The sequence below is a fragment of the Mixophyes fleayi genome, chromosome 5, assembly GCF_038048845.1.
Source record: "Mixophyes fleayi isolate aMixFle1 chromosome 5, aMixFle1.hap1, whole genome shotgun sequence".
Taxonomy (NCBI): Eukaryota; Metazoa; Chordata; class Amphibia; order Anura; family Limnodynastidae; genus Mixophyes; species Mixophyes fleayi.
Genome location: NC_134406.1, coordinates 79795865 through 79814853, shown reverse-complemented (window position 1 = coordinate 79814853; position 18989 = coordinate 79795865). Strand labels below are relative to the sequence as shown.

Below are 18989 nucleotides of genomic sequence, written 5' to 3'. Positions count from 1 at the left end.
TAACTCTATTAATGAAAGTTCAGAATCTTCCAACAATTCACCTTCCTCCGCAGAGGATCCCTCTAAATCATACAGGGACAACAGCATATTAGCTGACCTCTGTCTCTTATTTCTATGTATATGCCTGGGATTTTCTAGCAAATGGTTTAGTCGGTCTAAACCCCTGGCCACCGCCGACCATCCAGCCTCCCCCATCTGGGGTGACTCCTGTTGTGTCCGGGAAGGAGATTGTCCGACCCCTGGTGGCAATGAACTGAGCATTCCCCCTCCTGAACTCACTGAGGGTAGCGTCCCAGAGGTAGACGGGAGACTCATAGCCACCACTGGGATCCCTGTTGGTTTAGATAAAAGGTTCACTAGGGTATTAACCCCCTATGACAAAGCTATCACCCATTCGGGAGGCTCTGTCCTCTGAATAGAGCTGTCTTTGGGCTGCAACCTCACAGGTGCCACAGCGCAACCAGCACAAAGCCCCCCCCTGATCCAGATGTTCACCAGTCAATTTAACATTACACTTTGAACAGACAATATGTTTGGCACGTGTTGCTTTACTTTTATCAGCCATCATAAGATATGAAAAAAATAAAGTCACGTATAACAGAAAAAAGCACTAACACTCAAGACATTTATCAGAAATACTGACTAATTATGCTTAAAAACACATTATAGCATTTTTGACTCAAAAAGGAGAGCTATAGTTTCTTTTAACACAAAGCTCTACTTAGTATAAGTGCCCATAATAACTATACTTCCCCCCACCCCTCTGAGGAGGGGACTTGGTACGCTCCATCATGGCCCCGGGGAATGGCAGGAATACTGGCGCTCTCTGCCTGTGGCAGCGCCTGACCCTGCTATCAGTGTGAGAGCGGTCTGTTACAGACCGCATAACACACTGTGAGAAGCCTCACTGCTCCTGTGAAAAGCTGTCAGCGGGGACTGCGGCCCCCCGGCTGACAACCGCTTCCCTCTCCACTAGTCTGCTCTGTGTAACAGAGCCCCTCGCGCTAGTCAACAGAAAAAAAAACTTCCAAAGAAATGAAAAAAGCCTAATTACAGTGAACTCCGTTCACTGTGCAGCTCTTCAACTTCGGCCCATACTCCTTGGGCACCTACTTCAAACTGAGATCTGTTGGGAGTTGGCGGGGGGATGGTCTGTCAGCAGCAAAAGATTAACTGGTTAGGTGCCAAACTCCTCCCTACCCTACTCAACCCCCATGGTTAGCAGTGTCCCCCAGATGGATGAAAGAGAAATATTGAATCTGTAAAACTTTTTAAATTGTGAACCAAAAACCAGGTGGTTGCACAGCACAGCTGCGCAGCCTGATGTCACACCCAGGAAGCAATCAACGATTTGGTAGAATATAACCTCACATTTTTGGTAACAGATTTAGCTGCTCCAATGTAAGTATGACAAATAACTAAAGTTATCCACCCAGCAACAGTCAGCTTGACGCAGGCCAACCTCTTTCGTAAGCTTCATAGAGGACCAAAAGATAACCCATTTTAGGAACATCCTCAGTCCTCTGACAACATCCAAAGACTGATATCTCTTCTTCTAAGACCTACCATGGTCTAACAATGGAATCACAATATACTGTAGAACTTGGAGACCACTGGGCTGCAAGAGGGTTTTAGTCTGAAAAACAGCTCTATCTTAATGAAAGCTAAGCTATGGAGACCTAACAAAACAGACACCAGCTTCGAAACTCTCTGAGCTAAAGAGATGGCCAAAAGACAGGTCGTCTTCCAAGCAAAGGAACTTCAACTCCACTGAATCAAAGTGTTCTAAAGGAGGATACTGTAGAACTGTTAAAACTAGGTTCAGATCCCAAGGGACTATTGAGGAGTGGGGGGCGGTATGGAGGTCACACCACGGGGTGTAATGCTTTAACTCCTCCGGAGTTAAAAAATAAAAATAAAAATCCTGAAAGTAGAACTGAAAAGTGCCAACAAAGGTTGAGTCCATGGTTATAATTATCCAATCCCAAATCGTGAAGGGGCTGTTGAGGATGCTGACATTCAGTTGCCAGAAGTGACGACAACACAACTTTGGGGACAGTCTGATGAACTGTCTGGTCAAATGATGGTGGAAAGACCTCAACAATTCTATCTTAAACCTATCCACAAGTAGCTGGGTGTTTAGGGTCTTCACGTTCAAAATGGGCTGAAAACATCAGTCTAGTTTTCGGACCAAGAAGAGATTTGACTAGAATCCCATACCCTTCCTGCTGTTCTGGGATTGGAATCACTACTACTGAGAAGATAAATAGCGAAAAGGCTTCCCACATTGCAAAAGGCCCTGTTTTATTTCTTTGGGAAGACCAAGGTGAAAAAAACATCTAGGTGGGGACTTCACGAGATCTATGATGTATGGTGAGAGGAATCCAAGATTCCTCTCACTCACTCAACGGAGGATGAATTGATCCACTGGTCCCAGAAAAGAAGCAGGCTGGCGTCCATCACAGGAGTTCCCATGTGGGCCAGACATGCTGATTGTTTAAGGGCTTGGGAGCTGGGCCTCTTAGCTGACCAAGCCTGTTTCCCTCTATCAATCCTCTGACATCCACGAGTGGCTGAGGATTGTTCTTTCAAATTTTGAGACTTTGCATTCCCCGTGGAACGAAAGAAGCAAATCCTGGCACCACCAACTGGTAGAAAATAACTCTTTTCCCCCCTTGGCCACGTTAATAATTGTACCCAGTTCTGGACCGAATAAGAGAATTAAGAAAAAGGCAGGGACTGGATTATCCAGTCAAGACTCCACGCCCGCTTCTAAATGCCTTAAGCCAAAGAATAAGAAGTACCTAGAATACCGCTAGTGAAATCCTAGCCCTAATAAGCACAGCATCTGCTATAGGCTGGCCAAGCTGAAAGGCTCCCCCATTTTGTGCAACCGTGATGCAAACACAAACTTGAGTAACAAAACAATGGATTATTAGCTGGATAACAAAAATAAACCTTTGAAACAAGACAGAGGGCAGACGGCATTTAAAAGAAACCCAATTCATGTACTTCTAGTTTAAAATTATCATTTGGATAAGCAACTAAAAAAAAAACAGGTTCATAGAAGAGACTTCAGTTGCCATGCAGTAAAACAAGATCAAGGCCTTAGTTCTGTGGAGTTTGTATGTTCTCCCTGTGTTTGCGTGGGTTTCCTCCAGGTGCACCGGTTTCCTCCCACAATTCAAAAACATACTAGAATCAAATTGACCCTAGTCTGTCTGTGTGTTAGAGAATTTAGTAATCTCTATTGGGACAGGGAATGATGCGAGTTTGTTCTCTGTACAGCGCTGCGGAATTAGGGCGCTATAGAAATAAAGGATGATGATGATGTAACCCATGGCATTAGGATAAATGACACGTGATCTACTACCTGGATAACAATGTGGGAATATCAGAATGTAATAGGTCGATCTGGAGTGAGACTGTGGCTTGCTCAAATTTATGTGTTTGGGGTTTTAAATGGGAACATGAAAAAATCCACAAAAAAAAAAAAAAAAAAAAAAGAGAAGAGAAGATCTCTGGACATAACAAGATAGCTTAAAGGTAAATAATCACAACACCACAACAAAACAGTCAGAGAAAGTGGAAGGAGAGCAGTGTCTCCTAATGGAGTTAGAGAAATGAATTTTACGGTATTCCAGGATGCAAAGCCCTACAACTTGTAGGATTTGTAAAATGTGTGGACAGATGACCACATAGCAGCCTGGCACAATTGTTTGGCAGAAGCATCAAGAGGCACTGCCCACGAAGCACAAACAGCGCCTGGTCCAGCCACCTAAAGACAAATGAATATTGAATGCAAGTCAATGAGCAATAGATTGCTTAGATGCCGGCCAACTACACTAGTGGGCATCATACAAGATAAAACTAGTTTTACGAACATAAAATGTATGGTCCACATAGCACTTAGGGCCTAGGGCACATCCAGAAGTTGCAAGAACGCATCAGAAGGCTGTGACCAAGTAAAAAATGCCAAAATTACAATTTTCCTGGTTCAAGTGAAAACGGGAGACCACCGTCTGCACAAGAGGGGGTCTAGTGCGAAGCACTGCCCTATCAGAATGAAACACCAGAAAGGGGGGGTTCCAGCACAGTGCCCCCAACTTCTACAACCGATGAGCATGAGATAGCGAGTAAAAACAGCACCTTTGTGGAAGTCAAATAATTGGATGACGTAAACTAAAATGATTAATATTGTTTTACTGTGCAATTGCGATTAGTACGCCACGTGTAATGAGCAATCACACGAATTAACAACACACATTTATATTTGCACATACACTTGTAAAAAGTACACATTTATTAAGGTTCCAATCCACATTTATTTAGTAGTAAAACATATTAAAAAGGTTATTTATACATAGATAATATTATAGTAAAAGGTATTTATGGTTCAGGTCCTCTAATAGATAGAGTGTGGTCTCATATTAAAGCTTATTTGACCAGCATTAACCCGGTTTCGACAGAGTAGCGATCGCAACTAGCGGTCGCAAGTTATGAGCAATATGAGATTAATACTCAAAAGTACTTTGTTTATGGGTCAATTTAAACTGGTTATTCGGCAGGAAGACATTTAGGCAACAGTTGACGTGAGTTGCCCCCGCCTTTGTGAAAGGATCAAATGAACTGACCTATGACCAGCAGTCTACATCGTTAATCCTGTACCAATGAAGACCTCTCTTAATGTTATCTGTGTATATTCGTGACATCATCACTGTTTATGCTAATTCAAGCTGCATATAAGCTCCCTGGGCCAGTGTTTTCTCTCTCTTCCTGCCAAAAGACAACATGACCGTATCTGAACCTGAGTCCACGACGCGCTTGCAAAATTGTAATGTATTTGTTTTCATACTTGTTATATAATTTATGCTTCAGCATGGCTTACTGTAAATCCTGCAATCTTTTGCGATTAAATCTCTTTGTGCTTTTGACACCAAAATAATCGCATTGGACAATGTTTATTGGTAGCAATAAAACGAACTTTACACCTTCCAAATAACGTAACCGAGATCAACAGAATCCAAAGTCTGAAAGAGCTCCCTAGTATGAACCCTGAGCACCAAATTAAGATCCCATGGCTCAACTGGATGCACAAAGGGAGACTGATCATGGAGAATCCCTTGTAGAAACATCTGCAAATCCTTCATGACCGTCAACTTGCGCTAAAAGAAACTAGAGAGCTCCGAAACATGCAGTTTCAGACAAGAGAGAAGGAGATCTTTGTCAAAACCGTCCTGCAAAAAAGATAGCAAGCGGGAAAGACTGAAGTGGGATGTGTGAAAACAGTGTCCTTTACAAAAATGAATATAGGCTTTCCTCAAATGATAGTAATTAACCGTAGTATGCACAACTTCTGGCGAAAGACTCCTGGCCCGAAGAAAAAGGTTTGCAGTAGCCATACCATCAAAATCAGATAACTTGAAGAGGGCCTTGTACCAGAAGATCTAGACAAAGAGGCATCTGGTAAGGAGGGCCCACCACCATCCCTAGAATGTGGGAGTAGCACATCCTGTGCAGCCAATCTGGAGGTGCCTGTTCTCTTTTTAATTTTTTGAGCACCTGCGAGAGCATGGAGTTTGGAAGAAACAGATAAACCAGATGAAACCACCAATGGATCATAAAGGCAGCCCTGTACCACGCCCTGAAATTCGCACAAAAGAGAGGGGCATTAAAGTTCAGGTGGGACACCATTAAATCGATCTCTGGCAGACCCAAAAATTGACTTGAAGGGACCATTCTCCCAGATGGATCCTGTTACGGCTGAGATAATCAGTCTTCCAGTTCTCCACCCCCGGGATGCTTATGACATATAACCTTAAAACAGTGTTCCACCCAGGACGTGATGAGCTGTCTCCTGCTTTGCCATGACACTGCGTGTTTCCCCAATGGTTCAGGAAGGCATGGCTGTGATGACAACAGAATACCAGAAAAGTAAACAAACAACCAAACAGTAACAGCAAGGGGAGGGAGAACAGGTTCCCCCAATAGACTCAGAGGATTGAATTTTGACTGAGTAAAAAATCCTATTTTCCCTTTTCTGCCACTGCGACAATTGGGATATTCCAAACCTGTCCCCTAAGGGTTGGATTGCTCTGAAGCAGCTGTGCAAAAGACCTTTCATCCAAAGCTTGCAACTTGTAAAATTTGAAAAAGTTGTGACAGACAACTACGTAGCAGCTTGGCACAGTTGTTTGGTCAAAGCACCATAATGAACCACCAACTACCCAGCACAGGTCTAACCGCCTCAATGTAAGCCTAATGAATAGTGGATGTCATAAAACGAGCAAACAATTGCTTAACAGTCAGCCAAATACGCTTGTGCATATCATACAGAAAGAAAAGATTATAGGCCTTACAAACCGAAGCCGTACGGACCACACAGCATCCGAGAGCCTGGACCACATACAGAAGTTGCAAAAAAACATCAGAATTTGTAGATGTAGGAATGTCAGTACAACAATCTCCTGGTTCACGTGAAACTGAGAGATGCCCTTCGGTGCACAAGAGGGTTTTGCGTGAAGCACTACTCATAAGACAAAAACAGAGAAGGGGGGTTATAGCACAGTGCCCATAACTCCGATACATGACAAGCCGAAGAAACATACCCTGCTGCCAAGGCACTAAATTAAAACTGAAGATGGCTCCAGATGCATAGCAGGGGAGGAGAAATCTTACAACAGGTTAACATTTAAAATGCCATAGGTTCAAATCCTCCTACTAGAAACCATTGTCTGAATGTCCCTCAATGGCACAAAAGAAAAAAATGGATTTCTGTACTTAAGAAAAATTATTTTCTCTGACTGCGTTGGGGAATTCCGATGATGGGGTAGAGGGTTCAAGCAGGCGTTTGGCACATGTATTTTCTTCACTAGGTCTGAAACATCACCCCCTTCTATATTCCCTCCCAGCAAGGATCTCAGTATTTTTTCTAACCAAGGCCCACAGGAGAGAACAGAGAAAATTAACTAAGAGAGAGAGAAATAATATTCCCCAAAAATAATATTTTTACAGAGAGAAAAGGGTGTGCGCACAACAGGTTCAGAGAGAGGGTGTTTGTAATCAGGGTAAAGTTGATTTTAGAGTCGTAGCCAGGGAGGCGGAAAGTAGAATCCTCTCTAAAGAGGAGGAAACCTTAATGGGATCCTTAACGGACATCACTAGACTTCGGGTCCAAACCAGCTCATTAGCTCTTAAACTACCCCACAGGAACCTGTGGCAAGCTGTTTGAGTTCCCCAATAAACTAGACCAAATATTTAGCCCAGATTGGTTATGCCATATCCGTGGGACTTGGCTCTCAGCCTTGCATGCGGCGCATAAGGTACCTCTACTATAGATTAAACTCTGGAATTGCTCCCTTTTTTCAGACATAACATATAAAAATGAGACTAAAATGACATGCAGTTTACAAACAGAAAGGAAAGGGATCACTGCAAATGGCAGACAACTCCAGCAAGTGATTTGACGCAGGATACAACCAAATCAACCTTCCTCACTCTAATTCTTCCCTCTGGAGAGAGAGATGGTGAACTGCAGTGACAAGTGTGTCAGTTTTGGATGGCTTTCGTTTGTAAGAAAGTATGTGGTAGGATTGCACATCACCTAGGGGCCAGCACTAACCACGACCACTATCTAGAGAACAGACCCCTATTGGCCAAACCGTGCCAAGTGAGGGGTTGTTAAATACAGTATAGCACCAACTACGGAAGCACTGCACTTCCACGCAAGCGCTTGTTGTTGGGAATGGACCACTACTGTGGTTTTCCCTCTACCAGAAAGGTGAGGGGAGTTCACTTGCCTGAAGAATCTCCTCTGGGGCAGTAGCACAGGGATTACAAGATGTAAATAAAACCGTTCACTACCAGAGGTAGCCCTGCTGAAAAACATCCTAGTCCTGTGGGCACTCAGCAAACATGGAGTTCCTTGCAGGGAGGGGATATAGAAGGGGGGTGAGTTTCAGACTATCAGAAAATTAAAAATGCCAAACTCCTGTAAACCCCACCATAAGTGTCACCTATAGGATGTAAGAGAAAAATGGTAAATTGTTACTGAAAGACATCCTATCAGGAGCAGCAAACTAGTAAAAGCTCATAACTGCGTACTGAGAGAATGCACACTTATGAAAAATTTGGTCTTAACGATCAAAGAAAAAACACAAAAATGTGAAAAATAATTAAGTCAGTCAAATAGATTTTTTTCAAATATTTTTTATATATATATTTATTTATTTTTAATTGAAAGCTCGGATGGTTTTTTAATGGCAAGTGCAAAAAAAGTTGCAAAATGGTGCATCAAACTTCCCCTAAATAGAAAGCGTCTCTTTATCCGCAAACTTCAGAGCCAAAAGGACCCTTAAGAGGCAAGGATCTTGAGACCCCCTTCCCCCATTTTCGCAACGCTACAGGGGGTTTCTTTACCCTGGGATCTGCCGAGGCGTCACTCAGGTTCTGGAAACCAGTCCACCCCAGGAAGGGAGGGCATTGAAGGTTTGGGGGTTAGGTACATCAAGGCCACATCACCACCCGTAGATCATTGGGGAAACACAGAGCTCTTAATGCCTACTGCAACCTCTAGATCCATGGGAAAAAAAGAAATAAGTGAAGGTGACAAGGCATGAAATAAGAGGATTTATATACTCACGTTAAATCCATTTCTCTGATTCCGTCTGGAGGACACTGCTTACCTATGGGTTGTGGAGGGGAGCACGGGAGTTGGCACCTAGCTAGTTAATCTTTAGCACTGCTGACAGACCCCTCCACTCTACAATCCCCCCGCCTCTTCCTCTTCAGTTTATTTAAAAAGCCCTAAGGAGATAGGTCAATCAATCAAGAGCATACAGAGGAAAGGCAGAAGGGAGGGATCGCAGTGTCCCCCAGATGGAATCAGAGAAACGGATTTAACGTGAGTATATAAATCCTCTTTTCTCTTTTATCCAGTCTGGGGGACACTGCTTACCTATGGGGACGTTCTAAAGCAGCCCCCTAAGGGTGGGACCACTCCAAAAGCCCCTCTCGCAGAGCACTACGAGCGAAATTTGCATCCGTGGATGCAAATACATTAAATTGATAGAATTTGGTAAATGTGTGGACAGAAGACCAGGTGGCTGCCCTGCAAAGCTGGTCAGCAGAAGCCCCATTTCTTGCTGCCCATGACGCCCCTACCGATCTGATGGAATGGGCCGTAAGTCTCTCTGGCACAAGACGGTTAGCCTTCATGTAAGCTTGCTTAATGGTTGCCGTAATCCACCTTGCAATGGACTGTTTTGAGGCTGGCCAGCCTCTTTTATTAGAAGCATAAAGAACAAACAGAGAGTCTGTTCGTCTAATCTGAGAAGTTCTTTTAACATAAATGTGGAGAGCCTTAACCACATCTAACTTTTGCATAGACTGTAGATCAGCCTGAGAAGTAGATGAAAAAACCGGAACTACAATTTCCTGGTTTAAATGGAAGGAAGACACCACCTTTGGAACAAAGGAGGGAATCGTTCTCAAAACCGCTCTGTCCTCGTGAAAAAACAGATATGGTTCCCGGCAAGACAGAGATCCCAATTCAGACACCCTGCGTGCCGATGCAATCGCCAAAAGAAAAACAACCTTCCAGGTCAAACACCTAAAATCTGCCTCAAGTAAAGACTCAAAAGGAGGCCTTTTAAGCAAATCCAGTACCAGATTAAGATCCCATGGTGCTGTAGGCGGAACATAGGGAGGCTGAATATGTAAGACCCCCTGAAGGAAAGTCTTGATATCTGGCAAATCAGCTAATTTCAGGTGAAAAAAGACAAAGTGCGATACCTGAACTTTTAGGGAACCTTAACGAAGCCCTGCTTCCAGCCCATCCTGAAGAAAGGCCAATAAGCGAGGGAGACAAAAGGAGGATGTGTGACATGTTCTATTTTCGCACCATCTGATATAAGCTTTCCAGATTCGATGATAGATGCGAGCCGAAACTGGCTTTCGAGCTCGCATCATAGTGTTCACTACACTGGAAGAAAAACCCCTAGCCCTCCAAAGGCTGGCTTCAACAGCCATGCCGTTAAACTGATCTGAGGTAAATTCTGGTGACGAAAAGGATCTTGGAGAAGAAGATCGTCTCGTGCCGGAAGACGATATTCTTGTTCCACCGCCATGGATATTATGTCTGCGTACCACACTCGACACGGCCATGAGGGAGCTATTAGAATCACCGGACGGCCGCCTTGCCTCACTCGTCTGAGTACTCTGGGAAGCATGGGAATCGGGGGGAAATAGATAACCCAACCTGAATTCCCATGACATGGACATCACGTCCACCGCTATTGCTAAGGGATCTCTAGCCCTTGCGCAAAACCTGTGAACTTTCCTGTTGTGTCTGGAGGCCATGAGAGCTACGTCCGGAAGACCCCACCTCTGAACTAGAGACTGAAATACTTCCGGGTGGAGGGACCAGTACCCTGGCATCATCGCATTGCGACTGAGGTATCTGTCTCCCAATTTTTTATTCCTTGAATGAACACCGCCGATATTGCTGAAACGTACTGTTCTGCCCAAAGGAATATCTGAGCTGCAACACGCATAGCAGCTGCACTCCTGGTTCCTCCCTGTCTTTTGACATATGCCACAGCCGTGGCATTGTCGGACTGGACTCTGACTGGGTGGCCCTGAAAGGAGAGACTGGGCCCCCTGAAGAGCTAAAAGTATTGCCTTCAACTCCAACGTGTTGATTGATAGGGCTGATTCCTGTACTGACCAGAGCCCCTGGAGCCTGAGGTGCAGGACTACCGCCACCCAACCTCTCAGGCTGGCGTCTGTTGTGGCTATGATCCATGACCATGGGGCAAAGAACTTGCCCACCTCCATGTGATCCTGAATCAGCCACCACTGGAGCAATTCTCTCGCCCTCGGAGACCGAGAGATCCTCTGGAGATCCAAGCAAAGGTGGGATCCTGACCATTTCGTCAGCAGATCCCACTGAAAACATTGAGAATGAGCTCGACCGAAGGGGATGGTCTCGAAGGAGGCCACCATCTTTCCCAGCAGCCGCATGCACAAATGGATTGAGGGGCTGGGAGAAGACAAGACCTGAGTTGTAATCCTCTGAATTGAACCGATCTTCTTGACAGGCAGGAACACTTTTTGCTGGCTGGTGTCCATGATGAGCCCTAGGAAAACCATGCGTTGACACGGAACCATCTGGGATTTCTTTAAATTTATCAGCCATCCATGGCCCTTGAGAACCGCCAAGGTGAGGGATAAGTGATGACGTAAGCAATTCTCTGAGGAAGATTTGATGAGCAGATCGTCCAAATAAGGCACGACCTGAACTCCTTGTAGGTGAAGACACGCTGCCATCACTGACATGATCTTCGTGAAAACCCTCGGCGCTGTGGAGAGGCCGAAGGGGAGGGCCCGAAACTGATAGTGGGAGGACCCCACTGTGAATCTTAGGAGAGACTTATGGTCGCTCCAAATGGGAACATGGAGGTATGTGTTTTTTATGTCTATGGACGCCATAAACTGATCCTTCTCTAAGCCGTTTATCACCGACCTCAGGGATTCCATCCGAAATCTGTCCACCCGTAAGTGCACATTGAGGCTCTTTAGGTTTAAGATGGGTAGAAAGGAGCCGTCCGGCTTCTTGACCAGAAACAGGTTTGAATAAAACCCCTGTCCCTTCTGGTAGTCTGGGACCCTGCAGATGACTCTTTGCAAGAGAAGAGAGGCGACACAATCCTGTATTGCCTGTCTTCTTGTTGGATCTCGGGGTAGCGGGGTTATGAAGTAACGATGTGGTACCGGGCCCAGCAGGTCTATCCTGTACCCCCCTTGATATAATGCCCCGAATCCAAGGATCTTGGGAGGACGTTGCCCATTGTTCCTGAAACAAAGACAGACGTCCCCCCACTGGCGCCCCCTCCTGAAGAATAGAGTGGTCGTCAGGACGCAGGCTTCTCCTGGGTCTTGGAGGCCTGGAGCCTAGCTGCAAACGAGGATCTTCCCGACAGAGGCGCCTCCAGCATTTGGTTGTCTACCTCTAAAGGACTGTCCTCTAGGCAAGGAGGTCCCCCGAAAGGGCTGACGAAAGGAGCTGACCTGAGGGTTCCGGCCCCTACTAGAGAATACCGGCAAGGAAGTGCTTTTGCCCCCCGTTGCCTGTGAGATCATAGTATCCAATTCCGGGCCGAACAAACCTGCTGCTGAAAAAGGAATGGTTTCAACGGAATTTTTTGATTCCGCATCTCCTTCCCAGGATTTCAGCCATAACGTCCTTCTTTCTGAAATAGATGCAGCTTGAATAGAGGAGGATACAGACGCTGTGTTCTGGGCAGCCTCATAAAAGGTACCCCGGTGCCTCGTTCAAATGCAAAGCCAGGGGAAGTAAATCAGAGTCCTGTAAGGCCTCTGCCAGTTGGTCTGCCCATGCTTCCATGGCTCTAGCAACCCAAGCTGAAGCAAATGTGGGTCTAAAGGAAGAACCCACAGCCACAAATATAGATTTCAGCTGGGATTCCACTCTGCGATCATTGGCATCCTGCAGAGTTGCTGAACCTGGGGCTGGTAGTAAAGTGTGTTTGGCCAAATGGGCTATTGGAATATCCACTTTGGGAATACTCTCACAGCGAGCCACATCTTCCTCCTGCAATGGATACAGGGAAGAGAACCTTCTGGGAACAGAGAACCTTCTATCAGGCTGTTTCCAGGCTCCCTCTGCAATATCTTTAGGTTCTACAGAAGGGGGAAAACGGATAGCCTTCCTTTTGGCCTTCTTAAAGAGACTTCTGTCTCTAGGAGTAGGATCCTCCGGTTCTGGGAGGTCCTACGCCTGTCTTACTGCTAAAACCAAATCATTAATAAATTGGCTTTAAGTGTTTTTTTCTTGTTCCAAAGGTTGAACCTGGTCAGGATCAGAATTTATTTCCCCTTCCTCCTCTGAAAACCCCTCAGAGTCTGAAAGGACCATAAGGGTATTAGTGGATCTAGGCCGCTTCCTTTTAGCAGGCGGCATGTTTGGGGATTCAAGTAACTGGTTTAGTTTATCCAAACCCTTAATAAATGCTGCGGACCATGCTGGTTCTGTGGTAACAGGGGTCTGGTCTGTAGTCAATGAGGAAGGTCCTGGTATAGACGTTCCAATAGAACCTGAGGTAGCCGGGAGGCCCACAGGAGTACTAGCATTATTAACCACGGAGGCTGCCACACTAGATAGCATCTGATTTGATTGTAAAACCATTTGTGCTAAAGAGGAAACCGACTGTCAGGGAGGCCACAAAGGCCGGTTCCTCCGTCAGTGGGGCTGAAATATGCTGGGTTTGCGCAGGGGGGGCCCCTGTTTTGCAGACAGAGCAGAGCGCCAACGGGTCTTTCTGCCCACAAGGTAGTTTAACATTACATCTTGAACATGTGAAATATTTTGCTACAGGGCCCTTTCCTTTATCTGTCATTTTTTATAAAGGAAGGCACACCAAACACACAGACTTAAATTTTAATATTTAGCTGTTATAGAGCGAGAGGGAGAGAGACACTGTAGAGAGAATAGTGTGAAAAACAAGTAATCAACTAATCTTGCATAAAAGTTGTACTTGTAATATGTTAAAACACAATATAATATCTTGGCAGGTAGAAGAAGTACAAAATAACCCCTACTAGCCCACTCTGTATTCAGCAAAAAAACAAACAGTAAAAATTGTGTTTAAGAGAGTCAGATACTTAGCCCATAGGCCAAACAGGGGATTAGTTCATCAGCAGTGTTCTGGTGCCTGCTCCCTCTGATCTGTGTCCTTTTACCGGGCTTCTGCTTGACGCCAGACCGGGCTAGTCCACTTCTCTCTGGAGAGCTCCCCCCCCCCCCTCTGATATGCTGTCTCTCTGTTTTACAGCTCATCTCCGATGTTCTTGTAGATAAAAGAAAATGGTATGCAGCAGAGTAGCTTGAAGTCTCCGCAGCGGTTTGCACCCCGATGCCCCCTCCTATAATGAGGGGGGATCTTGGTTTTGCCTCCTTCGTGTACTCGGTCCTCCGCGGATCCATGATGACCACCCGCTTATGTAATCTCCGATAACCTGTGCTCTATGCCTGCAGTGGCAGCGCCGGTTATCGGGGAGGCTCCAGGAGTGACAGCGGTCTGGAGAGACCACTTGTCACTCGCTATTCAGGCACCCTACTTTCTCTGTCAGTGAGAGCCTCTGGCTCTCATCTGACAGGGTAGTGCCTGCGCTGCTATGCTGGGAGTGTGTTCTCTATAATAGAACACACTCCCAGGTCTGCCACCAAAAAGAGGAAAAAGTAATAAAATAAAAGTAAAATAAAAGTAAAATAACAGCAGTTAAATAAAACTTGCACAACTCCATGGGCACCTAAAAAAAACTGAGGAGGAAGAGGCGGGGGGATTGTAGAGGGGAGGGGTCTGTCAGCAGTGCTAAAGATTAACTAGCTAGGTGCCAACTCCCATGCTCCCCTCCTCAACCCATAGGTAAGCAGTGTCCCCTAGACTGGATGAAGGAGAAAAATAAATAGTGCCATGTGGGTATGGCCCCAGACTAATGGCTGTGCAAATATAAAAATCCTCACACCCAGCCAAAAGGAGGCAGTTGCAGAAAAAGAAGTGTAAGATGTGCTGAGGTGCCAAATAAATCACTTTAACCATTATTCTGGATTTTTTCCATTTTCCCTGGGACTTCTGGACAGAAATCCAAGTGCAACACACTACTACAATTGATCTTAGCCAAAAGGCCAAGAAGTAACCACACAAACAGCCCATTTAAAAGTCAAAAGGCAGGTTGAACATTATGAGGACTACCATTCAGACACCTTTAAAATGATCTGGTGCTTGCCTGTCACTAAAAGCATTCTTGCTAACATGGCACAATTTAAAGATATAGGGCCTGATTCATCAAAGCAAGTATCAGACGGCCCATATGCTAGTAAACGCAGCCACGACCGATCAAGCTCTGGGCAACACAGTTACTTGTTTTTCAGCTCTTTCTTGCTCTAGCCACAGGGCTAGTCTACATCCTGAGTACTAGTGTTGACATCCCGTAAGCATGCTATAACACGTGTTTGCAACTGTAAATGTATTTTATGTTTAGTAGACATTATCATTCTAATAAATGTATTTCATGAGAAAAAAAAAATTGGGGAAAAAAACAAACCTTTAAACTTCTCATTAATGCCTATATTATTAACAGGTGACATTAATTCAAAATATATTTATTTTCCTGTACGTTCATTTGCGAATTTATAATCCACATAGATATTGGAGGTATACTACAGTGTCTTGTCTAGTAGAGCAGAGCAGACCTACACCCTTAATTCATCAGCACACGTATCTTCAGTTCTGCTCTATGTTAAATTTGGGAGTTTGGGAGTTCTCAGAGCCATTTTACATGTGTTTTTAAACAAATGCACGCTGTGCTCAGAATGCATGTCTTGATGAATCAGGCCTGTAATGGGTAAGATAGTTCAGTCTGTGGCCTAACCTAACTTTAGTCTGATAGCAGATTCATCAATCTTCAAGTAAAATGAAGTCTACAGAAAGAAAGAAAAGCACAGTACCTTAACATCAAAGGAGGGCTTAAAGAGCTTGTCTTTGGATAGAAATTTGGATGGTGTATCAAGATGTACTGATGGTTCCTTTTTAGGCAATTTACTTTCTCCACCAGGGGTTGGAACAATCCTGTTGTGCTGAGACAGCACAGACTGGAATGCTCTGCTCTGGAAACGATTCATATCTAAGGGAGTAACAGCTCCTTTTTTCAGGGCAGCAGGACGATTAAATGGGTGGTCTGGTGTATCCACTGATGGTCTTGCTATTTCTGGTCTATATGTCTGACTTACAAAACTTTCTTCTTTATCTGAAAGGTAATAAAACGTGTAGTCAGGCAGAAAGTGAATATATATTTTGTGTTGCCTTAAAAGAATAAACTTTCTTGATCTTTATTGTGCTAGTTTCCAATTTTCTAAAATATTCTATGGAGGTGTAAGGAAAGAAAAAAAAAAAAAAAAAAAAAAGGATCAACCAACCATCTACACAGGCGCTGTCAACAAGAAAAAGGTTCTCATCTGCTTTTTTGCCAGTTCGTGCACACTGCAGGAGCCACGTCATAGTCACGGCAGGCAAGTTCCACTTCTTAGCGGCATCATATTTAGAACCCTCAGGATCTCGAAGCACAAGGTGAGTACTGGCAAACATGCCTTTTTTTGGGTTTGCCTTCCTTACAAAAAATTCTTGTACTCTGCAACAATCAAAATGGAAAATATTACTTCACAGTGATATTCATTTCTTTATGTGTAAAATGTTAACTTAAAAGTCATCTCTACAGAATGTTCACATATAAATGCATATATGTCATATTTTTTGCTTGTGCCTAAAAAGCAGAATCCGCTATTTGCATAAAAATGTAAAATATCCTTGACAGAGTTGCAGATGTATACTATAGATTCACAACTAAACTTGTCTGGATGTGATACCGATTCACATTTTCCTGGAAAATAATGAACCAGTGAGTGACAATAAACAACATTAAATAGGTTCACCCACCAGCAAAGCTCTTCCACATACATAACCTTTAACTGTAGGTTTTTTTTCGCAGTTCATCAAAATGAATATGAACACCACATTGCAAAGGCCCTTTTATGCAATAAGAGGATATTTTACTCCTCCCAGAATCCGCTTCGCTGACTCCACTGGGGGACACTGCGAGACATTGGTGTATAGTAGGTGGACTAGGAGTAAAGGCCATTTAAACATAACTGTTTGAGAACACACTCCTCCCCTACTATTATTATTCATTTTTATTTATAGGGCGCTGCAAAGTGTACATAGTGCCGTACAAGGACAAACAATAGCACAGTACAATTAACAGTAAGCACTATAACTCTATGAGCTCAAAGCACAGCTAGAGAGAAAGGTTGAGGGATAATCACCACAAGCTGGTAACATGAGCCCAAAAGGGTTGGTGCGGATGACAGGTTAAGAACCACTGAGAGGAACAGAGAGAAGCGAGAGAAGTCTCAGTGCAGAAGGTCCAAGAGGAGGTGGGCTGAGTAGCTGGAGAGCAAAGTTAAAAGTGGAGGAAACAAGAGGAGATAAAGCCCTGCTCAAAGGAGAGTACAATCTAAAGGGAGGGGTAGACAGACATGCACAAGGGTGAAACGGAGAAAGAGTCGAGGAAGGGGGAAGGGAAGAGAGGGAGAGGTAGCCGACAGGTAGGTGGTTAAGCAGGTGACTGGAAGGCTTTTAAGAAAAGGTGGGTTTTTAATGTCCATTTGAAACTGGCCAGATTAGGGGATGTTCTGATGGAGCGAGAAAGCTTACTCTAATGAAGGGGGCAGAGCGGAAGAAGTCTTGGATACATGTGTGAGAAGAGGTAATCAGAGGGGAAGAGAGGTGACTATCATTGGTCGATTGCAGTGGGCAGGATGGAGTGTGAATAGAGATGAGGTTGGAGATGTAGGGAGCAGTGGAGTTGGCGAAGGCCTTGTAAGAGAGTGAGGAGCTTGAAAAGGATTCTGTAGGGGAAGGGGAGCCAGTAGAGGGCTTGGTAGAGGGGGGAGACAGAAGTGGAACGGCGAGAAAGGAAGATGAGCCTAGCAGCAGTGTTGAGTACAGATCGAAGAAGAGCGAGATGAGAGTGGGGGAGGCCAATAAGGAGAAGGTTGCAGTAGTCCAAGCGGGAGATAACCAGAACGTGGATAAGAGATTTGGTGGCATCCTGGGAGAAGAAGGGCCGAATGCATGCAATGTTGCGTAAGTGGAAGCGGCAGGATTTGGCAAGAGAGTGAATGTGAGGGGCAAAGGAGAGAGTAAAGTCGAGGATGATACCCAGGCAGCAAAGTTAGGGAACAGGAGAGATCGAGGAATTGTCGACAGTGAGAGAGGTCGAGGGGAAGGAGGCACAAGGAGGAGGAAAGACAATTAATTTGTTTTTACTATGCCCCTCCAATCCAGGAGCAACCTCCATTTTTGTATAACCAAGCACAGAAGAGAGACAAAGCGGTGTAACAAGAAACCAATTAACGGTAACCATCAACATCAAACACGACAGAGCCCGGGGTGGGTGTGCAGTGTCCCCCAATGGAGTCAGAGAAACGGATTTTACGGTGAGCAAATAATCCTTTTTTCTCTCTCCTGCCATTGGAGGACACTGCAAGACATTACGGACGTATGAAAGCTGCCCTTAAGGGAGGGATTGCTCTGGAACAGCTGCATGCAACATTTTGCACCCAAAGCAAGCATCCTGAGATGCAAAGCCCTGCAACTTGTAGAATATGGAGAAAGTGTGGACAGGCAACCTTCTAATGCAGGAGAAATTATCTACATTCTGCATATAATTTCTTCAGGTCACTAACCCCGTCTCAGATGCCCTTTAGGGAGCACTAAGCAGGCATTCCAGAGAGGACGAACTTGTACCAGCCCCTGGGCGAACTCAGCTAGGGACACCACCAAACCTGTCTAAGGATGGAAAGCCGGTGGTACGTTTAGATAATGAGAAGGGTCACCTACCTCTGTGGACAGAGACATAACCCGAGTAAGTTCAGCTATGGATGTCGCCAGTGACCTAGCTCAAATCAATTACTACAGGGCCATCAGTGCAGGAGTGGGCACTCACTGATCACAAAACGCCACCTCACCTGCTGCACACAGGACACCCAGGTCAGACAGTTCACAAGATAATGACATTACATCTGGCAAAGGTATAATGTTGCAAAGACTTTACTGCAGGCCCTCTAGTATTGGAAGTCTCTTTCTCAGACATAATTCTGCTACGTTAATTAAAAAAACACGGACATGTATTCCTTAGTGAGTTAGTCTGTGTCCAACTACAGCCTCAGAGAAATGGATTTAACATTCACTAGAAAAGAGCCTTTGCCCCCCATTTGCAGTAGTGGGACTGTAGGATGGTCTGAAAACCACCTTCAACTAGATTAAAGGATGGTTCAAGAACAAGAAAAATAAAAAACTCATGGTTTACTAACACTAAAGGAAAAAGTTATATAACAGATTAATTAGTCT

General features: G+C 44.7%; 1 protein-coding gene across 1 annotated transcript in view; it reads right to left on the bottom strand.

The window, feature by feature from the left end:
* The window catches only part of TOPBP1 (DNA topoisomerase II binding protein 1), an 83900-nt gene that overhangs the window by 45539 nt on the left and 19372 nt on the right, over positions 1-18989 (bottom strand). Inside the window, exons 13-14 of the mRNA XM_075212447.1 lie at positions 15998-16209; positions 15530-15828 (exon numbers count right to left, since the gene is read on the bottom strand). Coding sequence (XP_075068548.1) covers positions 15530-15828; positions 15998-16209 — 511 coding nt within the window. The remainder of the gene's footprint in view (positions 1-15529; positions 15829-15997; positions 16210-18989) is intronic.